Source organism: Sinohyriopsis cumingii, chromosome 18 (assembly GCF_028554795.1).
Source record: "Sinohyriopsis cumingii isolate HCF-2022 chromosome 18, ASM2855479v2, whole genome shotgun sequence".
Taxonomy (NCBI): Eukaryota; Metazoa; Mollusca; class Bivalvia; order Unionida; family Unionidae; genus Sinohyriopsis; species Sinohyriopsis cumingii.
In genome coordinates, this window is record NC_142978.1 from 16255349 (window position 1) to 16278328 (window position 22980).

The following is a 22980-nucleotide window of genomic DNA, read 5'->3' on the forward strand; positions in this document are numbered from 1 at the left end:
CTGAAAAGACACACAGAGATAAAGCTAAAATGCACACAAAGATAAGGCTAAAAAGACACACAAAGAGAAGGCTAAAAATATACACAAAGATAAGGCTGAAAATACACACAAAGATAAGGTTAAAGAGACACACCAAGATAAGGCTAAAAATACACACAAAGATAGGCTAAAAATACACACAAAGATAAGGTTAAAGAGACACACAAAGATAAGGCTAAAAATACACAAAAGATAAGGCTAAAAATACACACAAAGATAAGGCTAAAAATACACACAAAGATAAGGTTAAAGAGACACACAAAGATTAGGCTAAAAATACACACAAAGATAAGGCTGAAAATACACACAAAGATAAGGCTAAAGAGACACACAAAGATAAGGCTAAAAAGGGTAAAATCCTTTAAATCCAAGGTCAGATTTATTATATAAATCAAACATTTTTAACAAGCACCTTAGGCAGATCATTCTCACAGGTTGCATAGCAGGGTGAAAAATATGCATCTATTGGTCACCTCTTACAACGTGAACGCTGAGAGTTAATTTTTTTTTTTTTTTTTTGGAGGGTTCTCTCTCCTTTTGATCTTCACAGACCATTTAGGGAGGCCCTCCTGCCCTACATGTTTTGATTGGTATTCTGTATGTTTAGCTATCGTGTTATTGCTTTTTTTTGAATGTAATATATTTTTTTTTATAAATATAAATATATTTTATCCATATTTTTTTTCAATGTATTCATTGTAGCTGAACCAAGGTTTCTCTTCTATCCTTTTTTCCTCTTGTTGTCTTTTTCTCCTTTCTTGTCTTTTCGCTTTCGTCATTTCCCTAAGTGCTTTCCTTACTTCTGGGCTTGTTTCCTGTTTCTCTTTAGTGGAATTTTTGTTTTTGGATGCTTGTTCCATTGTTTGTAGCGATTCTGAATCTTCGTTTGAATTTTGCTGTGGTATCTTGTTTTTTTGGGTTATTTCTAATAGTCTGGGTGTTTGTGTTTTCTGAATCTGTTGTAATTTGAATACTGTAATTTCCGAGTCATTTTCTTGCAGTAGTGGCTCATAAAGCCGTTGTGATTGTATTGGTATCACTTCTTTTTCTTGTAGACTTCGTTTTGTTTGTTGTTGTTGTAGTTTGTTTTCTAGTTGTTGCCTTTGTTGTTGTTGTTGCCCAGTTTCAATATCTTGTTGGATTAGCATGCTATTTTGTTGTTGACCTTCTTGTATCTGTATTTGTATTTGTTGTTGTTGTTGTTATTTACATCCCTGTAATTCGTTTTCTACTGGAAGCTGGTCTCGAGTCTGTTGGTGTTGTTGTTGTTGACTTTTATTCTCTTGCTGGTCTATGTTTTCTGGTTGCTGTTGTGGTTTTATTGTCTTTTGTTGTTCTTCTTGTCTATTTTCCATCACCTGTTGTTGCTGCTCTGTTTGTATCTTTGTTTGTTGTTGTTGTTGTTGCCTTTTATGTCCTTGTTGTTCATTTCCTCATGTCTGTTTTTGTTGTTGCAGTTGAATATTTTGCCGTTGTTTTTTGTTTGCAATTTCTTTCTGTAGTGTAGTTTCTCTCTCTTGTTGTTGTTGTATTTGTTCTATCCTTTGCTTTTTTGCTGCTTGTTTCGGTATTTCCTGTTCTTGTATTTGTTGTCCCTGTTCTTGTAACTGCTGTTGTTGTTGTTGCTGCTGCTCATCTTGTGTTCTTGGTTGTTGTTGTTGTGGCTGCATATTTCTTATTACTATTTGTCTGCTGCTTGTTTTTGTTGTTGTCATTGTTGGTACTACATTTTCCGAATTCTGGGGACATTTGAATGGTGTGTTACCTGTTTTCCCCACATCTATTGCATGTTCTGTCATATATGCATCCTTTATACCACGTCTTTGCTAAGAATCCGAATATGTAAAAGGCTCTCTTTACTTTCTTCATATTACTTCTTTCTATTTCTAATATCCGTGTTCCGTCTAAAATTGATGTTGTTTCTATCGCTCTATTCCTTGCTGAGCTAACTGGAATATTGAATTTTTCCTCAAAACGCGTCACTATTTCTTCTATTGGAATTTCCAGCGGGATGTCTGTAACATGTAATTCTCCGTTTTTTTTTTTTTATCTCCCTTAGCAATGGTTCTGGTTCCTTTATTGTCACTCTTTCTTTCCCAATACGCATTTCTCCATATGGTAAAATCGGTTTCTTCCCATTCGGTCTTACTATGTAGCCTTTGTATCCATTAGGGTTTATAGAGTATACTCTGTTCATACATTCTGGGTTGGCTATTTTCATGGCTATCATTACCGTGGTTAGATTAGGTATATTTTCCCTTTGTATGTGCCAAATATCTATTTCTTGTGTTCCTTCCCAGTATTTACATTGTAGGTAGCTTCTTTCATGCATTACTACTCTTTCCAGCTTGAAGAATTTCTCAAGGTAATTGACTTCTCTTCTAGTCGCCATATTGCCTCGTGTTGCACGTGCTCTGGTTTCGATTTCTCGTTTTTCCATGTTGAGTTCCATCTGTTGTTCATTTCTTTTTGATTTGTTATTTTGTATAAGTTGATTCTTACCCTTTAAGATATTTGGAGTCCGTAATGGACAGTATAGATAGTCCAAATCCAGTGCTTCTAAACTGTTTGCTTTGTCCTTGCCATTTTCGGACGATAAAACAACGGACTGCACTTCTCAAGAAGGAGTATAAGAATGAGAGTTCATGAGCCTATTCAACACCTCTAAGCCCATGGAGGGTAGGGAATGGGGTGGGGGTAATTTTTAGGTACATGGTATGTCCCCACAGATATGTATTTGAATTTTGTAGTCTTCTGAATAGGAAATAGGGATCATAATGGTACAAAATTTTGTAGACTAATTTCACAGTGCAGAGTCTGTCATGGTCAGCATGGCATGTAACCATTAAGTCTGACATATGATAAGACTCACCAAATATTGTTGACTGAGGGATGGAATCTGTTCTGTTTGGGGCATGAATTGAATTTTAATTAGGACTCATTTGGAATGGTTAGAGCCATATAAGAGTGCAGTGTTGATGCAAGGTCAGTAGCGGTAAATGACAACACAGTGAAACTTTAAAGAAGTCATGGGATGTTTGAAACAAGTGTCATAAAATTACATTTTCCAGAATAGTTATTATTAAAGGAAGACTAGAGAGGATTATTCTCTAACTTCAATGGGAGTGATACAAAATGTTGGTGGTTAATGAAGTAATCCTGATTATGAGTGTTTCCAGATGTAATTCACAGTTTTCAAATAGTCACATTTGCGATATTTCTTAGTATGACTTTTTCTGCTAAAAGAGGAAGCTGGCTCCAAGATCAATAGAAAGCACTCTTATCATTAAATAAATCATCCAAGGGACAGGGGTGTCTAGAAATTTGGGAGACCAGCAGTTAGAGAGAAGAGACAGAGGGAATTGTCTGATGATAAGAGAGCCAGGGCTTGGAAGGCAAAAGGGCAAAATAGGGTAGAGTAAAAGCTGTACAGGATAGAGTAAAAGATGTACAGCATAGAGTAAAAGATGTACAGGGTAGTGTAAAAGATGTACAGTGTAGAGTAAAAGATGTACAGGGTAGAGTAAATGATGTACAAGATAGAGTAAATGATGTACAGCATAGAGTAAAAGATGTACAGCACATATTAAAAGATGTACAGGATAGAGTAAATGATGTACAGGATAGAGTAAAAGATGTACAGTGTAGAGTAAAAGATGTACAGCGTAGAGTAAAAGATGTACAGGATGGTGTAAAAGATGTACAGTGTAGAGTAAAAGATGTAAAGGGTAGAGTAAATGATGTACAGCATAGAGTTAAAGATATACAGCATAGTGTAAAAGATGTACAGGATAGAGTAAATGATGTACAGGATAGAGTAAATGATGTACAGCATAGAGTAAATGATGTACAGGATAGAGTAAATGATGTACAGCATAGAGTAAAAGATGTACAGCGTAGAGTAAATGATGTACAGGGTAGAGTAAAAGATGTAATGTGTAGAGTAAAAGATGTACAGGGTAGTGTAACAGATGTACTGTGTAGAGTAAATGATGTACAGGGTAGAGTAAAAGATGTACAGGGTAGAGTAAAAGATGTACAGGGTAGAGTAAAAGATGTACAGGGTAGAATAAATGCATTTGCTGCAGAAGACAGCTTATGAAGTTCAGCTGCAACTGAAACCATCTTCATCTACCCTTTGATGTGGCTCAAGCCATTTGATAGGCTCAAGCCTTTTGACATGGCTCAAGCCCTTTGAAGTGGCTCAAACCCTTTGACAATAATTGGCTCAAACACTCTTCAGACAGATAAACATCATGAGAGTCCCATTGGAAATGGCTGTATTGCTGCATTGTAAAGTTTACTCCAGAAAGAGTCACACACAACAGATGAAGAGATTTTCAAGGCAATCATTGACAAGTGCAGATCTAGACTTCAAGATGTTTTATACTTTGGTACTCTTATTGCACCCAAGCATATGGACCACCACCATCTGGTTTCAGAGAAGAAAATGCCACAGTTAGCACAGAAGTGCTGCAATCAAAGTCACAGAGTACCATAATGCCACAGTTAGCACAGCAGTGCTGCAATCAAAGTCACAGAGTACCACAATGCCACAGTTAGCACAGAAGTGCAGCAAAATTTATTAGGAACCCAAGTCGTAAAGAGAGTAATACAACATCATAATGAGAGTACTACAAATAATTCTACTCCAGAATTTGCGTTCTGATTCAAAGTTTGACTGTATCATGTGCATGTCTCATAATAATGAAAACTCAGTATATGACTTTTTGTCCTTTGACTTTGTGTTTGTTACTTTTTGTCCTTTGATTTTCTGTTTGTGACTTTTTGTCTTGTGACTTTCTGTTTGTGACTTTTTGTCCTTTGATTTTCTGTTTGTGACTTTTTGTCTTGTGACTTTCTGTTTGTGACTTTTTGTCCTTTGATTTTCTGTTTGTGACTTTTTGTCTTGTGACTTTCTGTTTGTGACTTTTTGTCCTTTGATTTTCTGTTTGTGACTTTTTGTCTTGTGACTTTCTGTTTGTGACTTTTTGTCCTTTGATTTTCTGTTTGTGACTTTTTGTCTTGTGACTTTTTGTCCTTTGACTTTGTGTTTGTTACTTTCTGTTTGTGACTTTTTGTCCTGTGACTTCCTGTCATATAACATTCATTTATTTTATGCACAGTAAAAGCTGCACATCAGTTGGAAAAATATACATGCATCAGTATTGCAGCTGCAGTTCTGAATGACCAGTCAGAAAGCAATGTTCCATTCAGCGTATTGCACCATCACGGCTAGCCAGCAAAACCATGATCATGAGTTAAACAATGAAAAATGGACAGGCATTATTAAATGGTATACAGATAAAAAGACTTTTGGTATGAAAGGTTTAATATATGAGTTTTAAATCTATGTATAAGAAGAATAACTTGCGATTTCAATAAGTTAAAAAGCATGTAATTTTTGTGGAAATTAAAACAGCAATGTATATATAAAACTTAAATTTGCATGATAAAGACATAGAGCCCAGTGGTTGCTACAAGTCAAATTTAACTTACAAGGAAAAGATGATCATGGGTAACACATCTTCCAAATTGTCAGTTGGAGTTGTCTTTTCTTTTCTTGAAATACTCGAATCTCCGATCTGGACATGAGGTTAAGATGCCCATTCTCAGGTATTTGGTTATTTGTTGCACTAATTGATTCATTCTCAGGTATTTGGTTATTTGTTGCACTAATTGATTCATTCTCAGGTATTTGGTTATTTGTTGCACTAATTGATTCATTCTCAGGTATTTGGTTATTTGTTGCACTAATTGATTCATTCTCAGGTATTTGGTTATTTGTTGCACTAATTGATTCATTCTCAGGTATTTGGTTATTTGTTGCACTAATTGATTCATTCTCAGGTATTTGGTTATTTGTTGCACTAATTGATGCCTTAGGAATACATGTAATGCAAACAACCATCACCCCATGCCATGTGCTTTTCGCATTGTCCAGCAGCACAGGACAAGTTGAATGTTCTCCTGGGTAACAAAAAATTGCTGTCACTTTCCCAGAATTATGTAAAGAATATGAGGTTCCAGTCCAGGTTGTTATGAAATCTTGTGCAGAAAGTTTAGGATTTTCAGGCCTTTTAAGCCAATGAGAGACACTACTCTGCACAAGATAATGTAATAGTGCTTTGGTTGGGGACTGACTGGTGTGAGCTTCCAGCCCTTTCTATGATTTCTTCAACAATGCAGTATAGTAGCAGTACAGTACAGGTTCAGAACTGGCCACCTTTCCTGCCTTCATTTAGGTATCACTCCACTGTTAAAGTGAAGTTTCTGCATTCATGTATCATATATACTTGCTTATAAGATGATTCCAACTCAGTCTTACCCATCCTATGTCACAGATCCCTCACTTTATGTCATAGCCCCATAACAAGATCTATTGTTTTAAGGCCACCACCCGGCTGTACTTTTTCCATCATATACTCTGGAAAAGGCTGGAATATGATGGAAAAACATGGAAAACGATGGAAAAATTAAATATTTTGCAGAATTTATCATGGAAACCCTGGACATTGTGCATGGAAAATGCTGGACATGCCTGCAAAATGCTGGACATTTTGGACTTTGAAATTTTTCAGCATGGAAAACCCTGGAAAAGCATGGAGCCAGATAAATTGGTGCATGATATGCTGGCAGATCTTGGTTTGTGCAGTTTTTTGGGAGTACTAATTTCAACAAAAAACATTGACCCTGATTTGCAGGCGCATCATGCTATGGCAGATAGAATCTTTGTTGTTTGCATTTTGACTAGACCTTTAAGTAAGTATATATGGTAAAAGAGATTGCATCCAAAAAATAGGTCTTATCAAACCATTTAGTTTAGGTGTATGGCCTTAGTACATTGGTAATTATCTCACCTCTGTCTGCGTGAGTTCGAGTCTCAGGCTCGGCTAATGTTGGTACGTGAGAAAGCCTGTCAGTAGCTTCTCGTGGGTCGGTGGTTCTTCCCGGGGTTTTCCAGGGTTCTTCCTCCACCAATTATACTGACCGCCATGTATAGCCTATCTTGTGCTGAAAAATGGCGTTAAACCATACAACAACAACATTGGTAATTATCAGCAGGGTTCATAGATGTGACTCATTGGCTGTGGGACAGAAATATTGTTTTAAGGCCACCTGAGCCACACATACTGTTTTAAACATAAAATCTACCACTTTTGAATATTAAAAGAATAAAAAAGAGCAGAAATTGAAGAAGAAAAAATGGTATTTTAACATGTTTCATCACACATTACAGAACCTGGCTAGAACGAGTCTGTTGGGATCAGGAACTGTTCCCAAGTGCAACAACCATTGCAGTGATGTGTGCTGAGTCGTCTGATTAAAAATTGTTAAAAATGGCTAACATGGACACAACAAGCTGTAATTTAATTACACTACAGATGTAATTTGGAGAGTTTAAAGCCAAAGGCAGGATTTTTTTGAGTTGTCTAATAAAGGAATCAGTGGTGATCCATGATGGCTTTTGAGCCTTTGATTAAAAATCACCTTCAACCTTTGGTGGAGGTCAGATAAAAAGGAGACACTGCCCAAAAACGATTTTGGAAAAGTATTTAACTATTTTCAGTATTTAAAAAGAGATTTTTTTTAAGGACAGCTGTTATCTTCTTTTGGTTAGTTCATGTCAAAATGTGCACTTTCTCTCACCAGAGGCTTAAAAATATGACATGTTCATCAGTGCATGGAAATCAGTTTAATTAAGCCAGTGTAGGTGAGTAGCAAATGTGCTGATACTGCATTGTGTGTTTCATGCACTGTTAATTTTAAAATGGAATACGAGGAAGAAATTATTTCACCAAGAATATGCACACCCACTTTGAAAGTCTGGATCAAAGTAGGTAAGGTGGTGTTTGCCAAGACATGTTTGCAAATTTTGTGGCAGAGCACAATTTATTATTCCTTGTTAAGTGTAATTTCTCTCACTCCCATCCCAACACAACATGGACAGAAAAGTTCAAAAATATACTCAGAATTCAGAAGTTTAGTGCTATAAATGGGAATGCACATTATGGCAAAATAATACACTTGTTTGTTTACAATCCATTTAAAACATAAAATTAAGGGTCTCAACTAGTTGGACATGGGGGCCATTTGGGAGAAAAGATAGGTCATAACATTCTCAACTACATGGTTTAGATCTGTTCTTTTACCATGAGTTTGCATGCACCATTGTTATTTAGGATCATTGATATCATAAACTTGCATGCACCATTGTTATTTAGGATCATTGATATCATAAACTTGCATGCACCATTGTTATTTAGGATCATTGATATCATAAACTTGCATGCACCATTGTTATTTAGGATCATTGATATCATAAACTTGCATGCACCATTGTTATTTAGGATCATTGATATCATAAACTTGCATGCACCATTGTTATTTAGGATCATTGATATCATAAACTGCATGCACCATTGTTATTTAGGATCATTGATATCATAAACTTGCATGCACCATTGTTATTTAGGATCATTGATATCATAAACTTGCATGCACCATTGTTATTTAGGATCATTGATATCATAAACTTGCATGCACCATTGTTATTTAGGATCATTGATATCATAAACTTGCATGCACCATTGTTATTTAGGATCATTGATATCATAAACTGCATGCACCATTGTTATTTAGGATCATTGATATCATAAACTGCATGCACCATTGTTATTTAGGATCATTGATATCATGGAGCTGCTGCAATTAGAAATACGAAGTTAATTAGAAGTGCAAAGAAAGATGGTCTAAAGTTGTTTTGTTGGCAGAAGGAATGGCCCCATACAACAGGTTATGCTATAGAGCTTCTTCAATGATAAAACAAAACATTCTCTCTCTCTCTCGCTCTCTCTCTCTCTCTCTCTCGCTCTCTCTCTCTCTCTCTCTCTCTCTTTTTCACAGTGCCTGTTCTTTTGCTGCTTCCTTGCAGCATCTACTTGCTTGTCAGATCTTTATTGATGAGACTTGATCTATTGCCTTCCTTTATTGCCCTGGCAGCAGCCATTAGAGCCTAGCACATGCTAAATGCCTTGTTAGCAGTTAGAGCTCATTTTCCCCTGGCTGTTCAGAGTACCAGAGAAAGTGATTTGTGTTATCTTTAGAAATCTTAATAGCTCAAATTGCTAATAACTAGACTATTTGGTATTGTTTACTGCATGTAATCTGAATATATAACACTTAATTAGATGTGGGATCAGAGTCATTTTGCTCCATGAAGGGGATTGGGTTTTGGGGTTTTTGTTTTATGTGAATTTTTTTCTTCTTTTAGAGCATGTAGTGAATTTTAACCTTGTTAGGTCATGACATTTATAACTTGCAGGAGATTGTGTTGCCATATGAATTGTCAGCATTGGGGTTAATTGCTTTGTTGATCACAAGTCAGTCTGGAGGGAGACCATGGATTGCATGCATTTTTATTTCTGAGTGTATGCTTTCTCTTTTGAAGTTTACAGCATTTGTGTGTGTGTGATATAAACTTTGAAGTTTACAGCATTTGTGTGTGTGTGATATAAACTTTGAAGTTTACAGCATTTGTGTGTGTGCATATTTGCACACTTGATATAAATTTTTACCATCTCTTATGATTTTCCTGTTTGTACAGTATAAAAAAGAAGAAAGTGTCTTTAGTCTTGGACTGCATGCAGGATATAGATTCCATAGTTGTGGGATTAACACTTAATTTCCCAACACTCTTACCCATGAAACGTAATTAAGTGCATGAGAATCACACATAATAAATTCATTGGTAAATCTCCATTATTTACAAAATCCTCCCATTTTTCAAGTGGAACAGGTAATTTCCCTCCGAAAATTGTCAATTCTAGAACAGACTGAATGCTTTTGCATTCTTGAAACTTTTTGAAAATACAGTTCAGGTTCAGTATTTCTTAAATACTCAAAATAAAGTAAAATAATTTTGAAAACGTTCTTTAATTGATTTTCTGTTTTTACTTGCCAAGTTTTAATGATGTAAATTTTCTATAGATATTATCACTAAATTGTCGGGTGTTCTTAGCATGATCTTTTTGTTTGAGAAATGCTTGCCTTGTTTGTAAGCCACAACTTTGCTCTGGAAGTCTAATCCTTTAAGAAATACAAAAGAGCAGCCAGAGAACAAGAAAGATAAGAGAACTAAAAGTTTATGAGAGTTGGCACATTTGGGAACTTGTATATGTTTCTTAAAGTGGCATATATCTTTCTGATTTCAGGGGACTTATGAACATTATAAACATGTCATGTTCCAGGTGGTTATTGGAGGACGAAAACACAAGCTGCGTCTGGAGAGAAATGAGTAAGTAGCCTTAAACAAACTTTAAGAATTTCATTTTACTCCATGGGGCATCAAAGCTGGGATAACGTGGGAGGTACACTAACCGCCATGAGGTAATAATATCCCTTGTTGATTTTTGTATTTGACCAAGATGGCAGTAGAAAAAAATGGCATTCAGGAAATGAAGACTACAAGCCATGCTACATACCACTGAAGCCCTATTTTGTGTGATATAGATTCCTCTAGCTAATTATAGATTCCTCTAGCTAATTATAGATTCCTCTAGCAATTAGCTATTACAGAAGGATTATTTTAGTACAATGCCTTGCTGTGTAATTAATTATTTCACTACAATGCCTTGCTGTCTAATTCTTGCATACGTTTATTATGAGTTTTGTGTAGCTATAGACAGTATTGGATGCTTGGTTATACATGTATGTGGCATTTAAGGAATTTCATTCAGTAAAAGCACTCTTACACTCTGAATTTATTTCATTGTATGTACTAGATACTGTTTTGTCAATCTGAATACCTTTCATTAAAATGTTTTTTGAGGGACCACTATGTCAGAATATTTTAATGGAACTTCTATCAGGGCACATGGTATTTGAGTTTGTTCAATTAGTTGACGGCCCACACAGAGTACTATTAACATCATTTAAAAGAGATTATATTGTCTGTATTAATCTCATTAATTCATTACACTAATTGAAGCCTTAAACTGGCATCTAATATAGAGATTTCCATAACAAGCCTACTTTAATTAAGGCACTGTAAACTGTAGATCTAGTAAATCTGACCAGGATAATTTCATGTAATCAGAACTTTTCTAAATCCAGATATACCTAGTGAGACTATTGACTAATTCAGTGGACATTACTGTGAATGCAATTTAGGTTGAGGGAATTCAGGTACCGTATGTGACTTTACAGATGTTAATATAACATAAACATTTAAATATGGAAACTGAATGTGATGATGATAAATGCAGTATTTTGGAGGGTGCCCCATTGTATGATGACTTACATGTAATTGATATGAAACTAAAAAATAACAAGTTGTAAGATCACATTCATGTACAAGGTATAGTGACCAGATTAAGTTAATGTTATGTTTCAGAGAGAATAATATATACATGTTTTGGGACTTTCTAAAACCAAATAAAATGATAATCACAATGGTAATCTATTTGATTGTTAGGGCTTCAATAAGCCATTATGCAGAGACGGAGATGTTAGGGGGTGGTCTTGTGAATACAGATGGAAAAGCAGAGTGGGGAACTGACTTGAAGTAACAAAAAAATTAAGAGTATTTGGGTTGAAATTTGTCAGAATAAAGCAGAATCATTCCCAGCTGATTTCATTCATAGGCCACTTTCCTCCAGAGTAATTGACCTATTGCCACTTGTCAATCATGCGATCAATTAACCAATCAGTGAGCGTAAATTAGACACACCTCCTGGCATTGCTTACGTCCACCATTTTCCTCTGACAAGCTGCTTGTGGCTAGAATGAACTGATTATGATAAATATGTACAAATTTTGCAATCATTTGTTGATTATTTGCTTGATAACAGTAAAAGATAGCCAATGGGAACCTTGTAATTCTGACAGTGGATATCATCTAAATTGAGGAATTAGACTTTTTTCCTTTCCTGAAACATGGACAAAATTTTGATGGATAAAGATTTGTTTTCGTGTGTACGATTAGCTGAATTTGGACAAAGTTTAATGGCAATTACAATGTGTTTGTTTGCATAAAAATATGTAGAAAAGCACGTCCCATCGATAGCTTGAAGAAAATAGAAAGATATTGTAATTGAAAAATATATGTAAAAATAAACATTTCTAGAATATGGGTAGAGAATCCCCTAACTTTCTGGTTTTGATGTGTATTATTTTTTCTTGTATATATATCACTGAACCCCAGGCTAGTCCCAAAAATAATTATTTATTGTCTCGATCTTTCAGAAACTTGAGTGAGTCTTTACCTTCACACTGGGTTGAAGGTGGGATGGGGAAACACAAATGCAATTAATAATAAAGAAATACAAAACAATGGTTTCAGATAATTATCTTCTGATATATTAAGCAAGCATTTACATGTTTACATCAACAGACGTCATTGATTAAAATTCCATCTGACAAACATAGTATAACTTTACAATAATTATGTACAGTACACTTTTAAACAGCAGTTATTTAAGATTTCTTATTAATTTTTAATTTATCTACTTTTAAGGCAGCATAAATATAAGCCAGATAAAATTAATAAGGATAAGATTATATATTAAATACACTAAAATCTTTTGGAGCAAATTTCCTTGTACATGAATAAGTTCTCGAGCAGCTTTAAAATTTATTTTTATTATTTACTGAAATAAAACACTTCGATTATTAATATTTGAACTTGAACTTCAAATATAAATTTTGTCTACTGCAATATAATTTATGTAACTTTCAAAGTTTACATTTTTAAGAATATTACAATTCACTTTTAATAAGCATATCACTTTAACTGAAACATTTCTTTGCCAAATGCTGAATGTTTATCGGAGGTTAACAGGTATCATGCCACATTATTTGGTAGGCGGAGTGATCTGTCATCTTGTGTAAGTCAATTTTTTAAAATTAATGATAATTTTGAGAAGGAGAAGGAAACATATATAATGCATGATGTAAATGAGGACTTACGTGGTACTCAGATGAAGAAAAATTGGATTGAATTTATTGAATCATTAGGCCTTTTCCTGCTTCTAAATGTAATCCAGTCTTTTTCCATCTATTATAATACAAGGATTAAACCATATTTGTTTTGGCAAAAAATGTTCAGTTGTGACTGTTTGTAACTTTACAATCTGCTATAAATATGCTTCAAAGAAATCTTGCCAAAAATGATTAGATCCATTTTCATTGATTAAGAAAATGGAAAGAAATTATCAATATTTAATCCAGAAAATTGTTACAAACTTTCCATTTAGATTCATAAGATAATATTCTTTAATCTATGTAATTTTCAGTGCATTCACAAACTTAAATACATGTATATCAAACACATTTAATTCCCTTCGTATGTTCCTATACAGAGATAATTCTTTTGATTTTTTTCCCTTTGACTCATGCCATACAGACTTGTAAAAGAGTGTATTTAGTTAACTATGAGCCTGTTTTGATGGTTTTGATAATGATAATAAAATGGTTAATATTAGAGATAGCTAAATTCTTTATCACAGTTTTCCTTCCATATGGGGTTAAAATCCTTTTTTCCCCACTGAATTAGCAGGTTCTTAATTTCTCGAATTTCAGATGGATAATTAAGAGTTAAGATTTTATCCTAACATAACAAACTCAGCACAAGCCTGGTTATGTTTATATTCTGGACAGTATTTCTTGTTGTAACAAACTCAGCACAAACTTGGTTATGTTTATATTCTGGACAGTATTTCTTGTTGTTACCTGTTCTACATCCTATCCAAATGACTTTTGTTTTCTTTCAATTTTTTGTATACAAAGACAAGAAAAGTTTGAATATTGGTGTAAAGCGGACATTAGAGATTTCCCTGAACCATCAAGAGTTAGCGATGTATAATCAGCCTGCTGAGAAAGAACATAGGTTATATTATTACCTATGTTAATTCCTCTTATATTTTAATGTTTTTGCTTATTCTGTGGGTCAAATTCTCTGCACACAAGACAAAAATATATGGGGAGAGTGGATCTCAGCGACATGGCTATTGATAATTACATGAGATTTTATTTTTTTGATAGAAAAGTTTTATCCAATTTATCATCTGTACATCAAAATTTAAAAATTCATAACTTTATCAATATATGGTCGTGTGACTGAGTTAAATGCCTTTAAAAACCACTCAGAGGAATCAGTCCAGGAATATTGTGCTTTTTCATGTAAAACATTAAATCATACAAGTTTCCGATGTTCTTTCTAATGAATTCTTTTTGGAAACCTTGTTTTAACATTTGAATAATTCAGAAGCAACTTTATATGATACATCTAGAAGTTAAATGGGTCTCCAATTTGAAATACACTGCTTAGGAATGACACTTTTTACATCTAGAAGTTAAATGGGTCTTCAATTCAAAATACACTGCTTAGGTGTGACACCTTTTACATCTAGAAGTTATATGGATCTGCTATTCAAAATAAACAGCTTAGGTAATAATAATAATAATAATAATGACTTTGTTTAAAGAGGGTAACACAGTTAGTTAAGAACTTATCTACCTTGAGGCCCTCATACAAAGGAATTTATTTATTTTATCTGCATCTCTGAAGCCACTGGATATATTGGGTTTGGAAGAAGGAAATAGAGTGGCCATTTTTATAACACCTTTTGATAGACATATGACAATTTTTTTTTTTTAATTTATAAAATTGTACCATGAACTCATCAAAATGTGGACTTTTTTCATTAGGCATTTTTAAAAAAAACATTTTCAGCTTTTGTACAGTGTGTGTGTGTGTATGTATATATATATATATATATGTGTGTGTGTGTGTGCAGTGCAGAAGATGTGCCTTTCACTGTTCAGATTATTTCAATGAAACTGTTACACGTATTAGACCATATGGATGTGCCATTTGCTATTCAAAATAGTTAAGTTTAATATTTCAAACATTTTCATGTGTATCTGTTTGTCATTTGTCCAATGTTCACACTTTTATTTCAGAAACAGAATTGGAAAGTTGTTGAATAAATCAGTGTAATTTTAAACACATATTAGACAGGTGGTCTGCATGTGCTTTTGTTATTTTAGAATTAATAAATGTTCAGTAATTTGATTTAAATTTGTTTGCTTGGTTTGTCCATGCATCCATCATATACAGTTGTTTCTGGAACAAGACTCCAAGACTGTTCAGTGTATCTCTCTGACACTTGGTAGGGACAAGACTCTTGTCTGCTTGTCAAATTAGGATAGAGATCCATGTTATTTTCTGCTTTAGGTGTCCTATCTGTCAAATAAGGCTCACTTTGAATTCTTTTCATCAATCAGGAATGACAGGGCCTTATTAATATTCAGAATTGAATCAGTCAGCTGTGCTCTTGGGAATACACCTGTGGATACACCTGAATGCCATATATGCTCACTTACGCTTCATCAAGTCTAATCCAGCTACAAACAGCAAAGACCCAGATTAGGATCTATGTTGTTTTTTGTTCAGCTAGATCCAGATCTTCAACAGTACATTGGGGTTTATTCTGTTTACAGTTACACCCAACCTCTAAGTGAGTATATATGGTAAATAATACACTATGTCAACTTTTGTAATATATCTTTACAAGGCAGTGTAGTCCACCTTTTCTGGTTCCTTGCAGTATAGAAGATTTGTATTAAAAAAATCTAAACATCCCATCCCCCAAAATTAAGACTTATAGTACCGTATTTTCTCAAGTACATGTATAGTGAGTAAGCAGTGTAGACAAATATCCATTCTTGTGACAGAACAGAGACGTCATGACAAGTTGAGATTTGCAAAATGTTGGTTGGGAGTTTAATAGTCAAAGAAGGAGGATTTTCAGTGAGAATGGCAAATTTTCATTGCAGCACATGTCTTGGACTTCCTTATCCCAATTACGATCCAAAGCTTGGGTCACATTGTGAATGCTTGTTTGTATGAGAACTTCTGTGTGATTTCCAAGTCAGGAAGCATTCGTTTGAATAGATCTGTAAAATGATCTACCATAAACAGAAGATTATGTTAAGCTGTAATGCTGGCAAAAAGTGTCTCTGCATGTATATGTTATTCCATATTTGATGCAGATTCTGCAAACATGGATTTCAGATTTAATTTGCAGTATAATGTCATTCTTGCCACTGTAGCAAATTTTAAAGTCAGCCTTATCGGAAGAACACAATGCATATTCTTGTCCTTTGAACTTGATTCCAACCACTGAAATTCCATTTCCAACCATCACTGAATTTGTGCGATACTTTGGTTACTTAGATTTTGGTGTTTTAACATTAGAAGAATATACACACAAGACATCATGATAAAAACTATAAACACTGAAGCCAAACTAACCCTGTTGTATATTGATTGATTTCTTTAGTAATCCAATGATAATCAGTTAATCTTGTTAACCCTTTCAGAATTACTTAGTATAATCCTTGCTGACAAACTGTGAAGCCAACTGACCCTGCAGACAGAATCAAAGAGGTGTTACATGTAATTGTTTTATGCTGCTTGAAATTAGCAGCTAAATTGTCTTCCCTGCTGCTTGAGCCATTTCAAAGTCATGTGACCACAGGCAGCATTATTGTAAATAACCTACAATGGAAGAAAGGTGTGCCCTGTTCATGCTTGTACTGTTTTCAGGAAACAGTATAGAGCCTGTTGTGATTGACATGGGCTTTGAAACAAAGGCATAACTTGGATGTACGCCATTCACAGTTGGTTGCTTGCAGTATTCATGGGCTTTTAAGTGTCTTATTTGTATATTTAAACTGACCTGCTTTGCACCTATGGGATTTAAATGTGGCTATCTGGTTTTTTTTTTTTTTTTAAATTCACCTATCCAAAAGGTCATATAGTTCATTCTGTGGTCTTGCATCCCATCTTGTGTTGCACAACCATTAACAAGTAATAATTTTTAACTGCTTCTCAAATGCCACTGGTCCATTTTCAACCATATTTGGCAAAGAGAATTTTTGTATCAAGGCCTTTCAGGTTTATACAATTGATGTCAGTTGCAGTATCAACTGATCAGACAGTGCTGCCATTTAAAAAATTAGAAAAATATTTGAGTGACAAAATTGAAGAAGAAAAACAACTACTGAAATGAATTTGACCAGATTTGATACAAACATTGTGGCATGACTGCCTTGTAAGTTTTTTCAAGTGATGCAGATCTGTTATCTGTATGGGTCGCCTTTAAAAAAGTTATAAAAACTTTAAATGTCTTCATGCACAAGTCCTTTCATATTTGCACAGATGATGCAGATATAGCATCAAATATGGCCACCATTACTACAAATAGAAAACTTTTAAAAGGTATCAAACAAAAATGGCATGGCCAGTTTTACATTTAAGTCAGTTTCTTGGTCATCATAAGTCTCAGAGCCATGCAATGTTGCATACAGATGCATTTTGGTGAGAACCATAATATCAACCAAAATTAGGACTTTTTGGTCCAGTTTTACATTTAAGTCAGTTTCTTGGTCATCACAAGTCCCAGAGCCATGCAGTGTTGCATATAGATGTGTTTTGGTGAGAACCATAATATCAACCAAAATTAGGACTTTGACCTAATTTTTATCCTCCAGTGATTTTGGTTGAGTTGTGCACTTGGTCTTTCATGTATAGTTTTCTCCAGATGTATACAGCTTGGTACATAGAGCCACTTTGTATAGTCTGGGAAAAAGTATTGTTTTTTACTGGCTGCCATGCATACATACGACAAAACAGAGAGGTCAGCATAAGACAGATAGAAAAGGAGATTTGCAAAATTTGGTGAGGAGTTTTGACTTCAGATCAGGAAGATTTTCATTGACCTGACTTTTAACATGCAAGTGGGCAAAAATGTCAACTATTGAACTCATGTTTTTGTATGTTATGGTATCATCTCATTACATCAGTCCTTTCACAGTAACTTGGTGCTTTCATATCATCACATCAGTCCTTTCACAATAACTTGTTGCCTTCATCTCCTCACATCAGTCCTTTCACAGTAACTTGTTGCCTTCATCTCCTCACATCAGTCCTTTAACAATAACTTGTTGCTTTCATCTCCTCACATCAGTCCTTTCACAGTAACTTGTTGCTTTCATATCATCACATCAGTCCTTTCACAATAACTTGTTGCTTTCATATCATAGGCAGTCCTTGTTATTTTTGATTTTGCATTTGGGAGATTATGCATCATTGCTGGATCCGTGTTTTGTCTGCCTGAATATTCATCAGACTGAAAATTTGTCCACCAAAAAGTTTATGTTGTTTAAAGTGACTTTACAGAATGGCAGAATATTATTTTATATGCATACATACACACTTACATACATACTGTCATGAGTCTGTTTTCTTAAAATAAGTAACAGAAAAGAGTGAAAAAAGCAACAAGCTTTGTAAAATGCAACAAATAATTTATTTCCCTATAATACAAATTGAAAATGATTTTAAAAAAACAGAACTTACAGTATTGTGAATTAAAGTCCCAAAATAATCATAGAATTACAGACACAAGTCATAATAAGAAAAGTTCTAAATAAATTTTAGTAGAAATCCAGATTAAGTCCAATGCTGAAGGTATTGATGTGCATTTGCTTGCCTGTATTGTATTGTTGTATCAACAGTCTTTTGTTGAAACACAGTAATATAATTCCAACTTTGAATTCACTATAAATCCCAGTGCATGTCTGTCCAAGAGTATTATTTATTTATGAGTAGTCTGTATTTCCAGAGAAAATAAATCACAGAATTTAATAATTTGAAGAAATAAATTCCAGCCCAATTGAACATTTGGACACAACAATAATACAGAATTGATTCTGCTAGATCTTAAAGTATGAATGAAAATTTTCCCAGTAACAAGATTATATAGTCTTCTACTTGAACTCAGGTCACAATTAGCATTTTTTTAAAAAAAAATTTACCTAATGGAAAATAACCTTCTAGAAGGTTCATAATATTCACAAAATAAAATGTTTTTTATAATTAGAAATCTATTACTAAAATTTCAATATAGAACCTGGACTGTCAGGTACACCAGGTAAATTGTAGGGAAATTCCAATAACCTAAATGCAGACCCAAATAAACATGTTTATTTTTATTAATAATGAACCCAATATTAAATCTACACACAGAGAGAATATTTTAGCTATGTATTATTTACTGAATAATAAAAAAAACCCAATAAATCAGATCAAGTAAAAAAAACCACACTTTATTTTGGATAATTAAATATTTAAAAAAACAACCTAACAAACAAACAATGCTAATCACACACACACACACACACACACACACACACACACACACAAATATGGTTTGATCCTAGGTACCTAATGATGTGTAAGAAGGGCACCACAACATAGGTTCTTGGTTGGACATTTTGGCAGCTTTAGTTTATGTCTTGTGACATCACCATTTCTACCAAATAATTGCCACTGGTCGCCCACAGTTTGTAAGAAGCAAGATAGCATACACAAGGCCATCATATTTAGCTGTAATTTATGCATTGTAGCAAGATGGTAGACATGAGGATTTCATCTTTATTCCTACTTTACCATTTTCACTTGTGAACAAGACTAGGTTTATGGTTGAATAATTCTTGTTCAGTAATTGTGAATGTCAATGTACACATCAGGGTGCTGCAACAATTTTACATCTTTTCTTTCGATATTTTAAATTACTTTGGTCATATGCTGTATTAAGGACAAGTTTCATGTGATATCTCAAGGGGACACCTCAGCTACTCCTAATTGCTGGATTAAATTCTACTTCAACAGTATTTTTTGTTAAACAGCTGGCATTGGAGGATTCCATTTAATGTACCATTCAGATCTCACAAGAGATAGGATTTCGTGAATATGCCATGATGATTTGGAAAAAATGATACTTAATCCTTCTTTAGGGTGCTTTTTCAGACCATGAATTGATCCTGAAGATAGCTGACTGTTTTTTGTCAATATTTAATATTGTTTTATGACTTGTTAATGGATATGCTTAGAACTGTTAGTATATTGCCATTGGAACTTCCTTTATTAGTGATGTCTGTTGGACTCTGATGGCTGTACTGATCAGAGAATACAATGTTCTGCGAAAATGTTTAGAGAGATAATGGACATTGGTACAAATTGTATTTCAGGACAGATGTATATCTGAGATTGTTTTCAATTTTACCATGCTGTAGTGGTTAGACATGCAAGGTGAATACATTTGTACATTTTTTGTACGAAATTACAACTTTCATTATTTGTGCAGACTTGTTTTGACAATATTGTGTGAATTTTTCAAGCAGTATTCACTTACTGAATAATTTATTCCATATACACAATTTTATACCTTATGTCAGTAGTGGTGGGGGTTTATAAGAATCACCAAGTTACTTGTCTTTCTGTCCATTTTATCAGATTGTGAACTCAACTAATCCAACAGATTTTGATGGATTGGCATGAAACAGGGTAAATATTGTGGTTATCACAGGAACATGTTGACAAATCACTACTCCCCAGTTTTAAAGAGTTATTGCCCATTTTGACTTACAGTATAATGATAATCATTTAAAGATGCTCATGTCAACGGATCATTTTATGTAAAAATGTTTGTTAGAGTTATTCCCCATTTTGTCTTGTAGCTTCATGCAGTGTACTGTATGTCAAAAATTTCTGATGGATGTTTGTGATGGATGATTGTGATAGATGGTTGTGATGGATGTTTGTGATAGATGGTTATGATAGATGGTTGTGATGGATGTTTGTGATGGATGGTTGTGATGGATGGTTGTGATGGATGTTTGTGATAGATGGTTGTGATGGATGGTTGTGATGGATGTTTGTGATGGATGTTTGTGATAGATGGTTGTGATGGATGTTTGTGATGGATGTTTGTGACGGATGGTTGTGATGGATGGTTGAGATGGATGTTTGTGATGCCTGAACACATTTTGGTCATCATCTGAAAATGTGTTTAATGAGAAAACATTGCTTTTGTTATTACAGTTGTTGTCCTTTTTGACATTGTCTTTGACAGAATCTCGTGAATGCAACTAGCTTTAGTTTTCCATTGATTGCCATGAAACTATGTACATGTTATGGTTGTCATTTGAAGATGCGTCTAGCAGCAAATTACTGACCTACTGCAACTTTGGATGGGTTGTTGCTCTTCTATCTTGCACCTGATTGCTGTGCAAGACAGAGTCTTGTGAATGCAACTGGTCTTGAAATTTTTTATGCATCACTGTGAAATTTGTATGTATTGGTCCTCTAAAGATGCACATAAAGGCAAATCTTTGTGCTCTTGTGATTTTTTTTGTAGTTATTGCGCTTTCTAATTTGAAGCGGAATAAAATAGAATTTTGTAAATGCAACCACTCTTATAATGTTCATTGGATTTCTGTGGAACTCAGTACATATTATGGTCATCATCAGAAGAAATGCATGTTGACTAGTCAATTATTGTGAACTATTTACAGGAGAGTTATGGTCTTTTTATATGTCCACCATAAATCAAAATGTATAATGTTACATTTTCCACCCACCATAAATCAAAATGTATAATGTTACATTTTCCACCCACCATAAATCAAAATGTATAATGTTACATTTTCCACCCACCATAAATCAAAATGTATAATGTTACATTTTCCACCCACCATAAATCAAAATGTATAATGTTACATTTTCCACCCACCATCAATCAATGTTTTTGGTTTCCACGCAATAACTTGAATTGTTCACAGTTAATAAATTTTGTGGATGGCTTGGACTTTGGAATATAAGAACCCTATCAATTTTGGGTTCAAAATGTCAAATGCCAAGATAACTATGACTGAAAGAAGAAAAATGGTGTCTGCACAGTAATTAGAGTTCTTTAAAATCTACAGTTATCAGACTTTGTGCATGGCTTGCACTTGGCATAAGGAAGATGTCTATACATTTTGTGGTCAACAGGTTGAAGGTCAGGGTCATTGTGACTGAAAGTAGAATGATGGCTTTCACACCGTACCATTACTTGTACAACACATATTTGGACCAGGGTTTGTGGATTGTTTCCACATGGGGTAAGGAAGAAGCCTACTGGTATTGGGATGAAAAGGTTAACATCACTGGCTGAGTGAAGAAAAATGGTTTGTGCACATAAATTTCAGTTGCTGACCATGCACATTCCCCAAAGTATGTGCAGGATTTACATGTTGGTTAAGAAAGTAATCATTGATTTTGGGGTCAGAAGGTCAATGGTCAAGGTCATTATACCTGAAAGAAGAGAAATAGTTTTTACATGGTAACATTATTTCTACATCACAGCATCACAGACCTGGACCAGACTTCATGGATGATATTCATTCAGGTTAAGGAAGAAGCCAATGGTCAAAGGTATACAAAATTGGTTTAAGCACAAACATTTAAGTTATCAATCATGTACATTTGCCAAAGTGTGTGTGTGGTTTACTCGTTGAGTGAAAAAGAAACCTATTGATTTTGGGGCTAAAAGGGCAAAAGTGACAGTCACTTTGAATGAAAGAAGAAAAATGGTTTCCCAAAAGAAACATTAGTTCTATATAAAAAAATCTGGACCAAGCTTTGCAAATGCTTTCCACTTTGGTAAGGAAGAAGCTTATTGATTTTGTGGTCAAAAGGTCAAACATCAAGGTCAATGACTAAACAAAATGGTTTTATGTTATAACTTTAGTTCTGAATTGAGTACCTTAACCAGAGTATATGGGGGGCCTGAGAGTATGTGGATGATGTACACGTTTAGTAAGAAAGAAGCCTATTGATTTGGGGTCTGAAGGGCACAGGTCAAGGTCAGTGACTGGAAAAATGGTTTTGTGTTACAGCAGTTGTTCTGAATTGGGTACATTAACCAACGTTTATGGGGTTGTGTTTACAATTAAGATGTGGAAGAGGCCTATTGATTTTGAGGTGAAGGGCAAGGTCATTGTAAGTTCCTGAAAAATTGGAATTCTGGAGAGGCAGTGCTATATTTA

The 22980-nt window shown here is 34.4% G+C and overlaps 1 protein-coding gene across 1 annotated transcript in view; it reads left to right on the forward strand.

Moving 5' to 3' along the window:
* The window catches only part of LOC149776147 (disintegrin and metalloproteinase domain-containing protein unc-71-like), a 290286-nt gene that overhangs the window by 36855 nt on the left and 230451 nt on the right, over positions 1-22980 (forward strand). The window contains exon 3 of the mRNA XM_089942442.1: positions 10254-10336. Coding sequence (XP_089798568.1) covers positions 10254-10336 — 83 coding nt within the window. The remainder of the gene's footprint in view (positions 1-10253; positions 10337-22980) is intronic.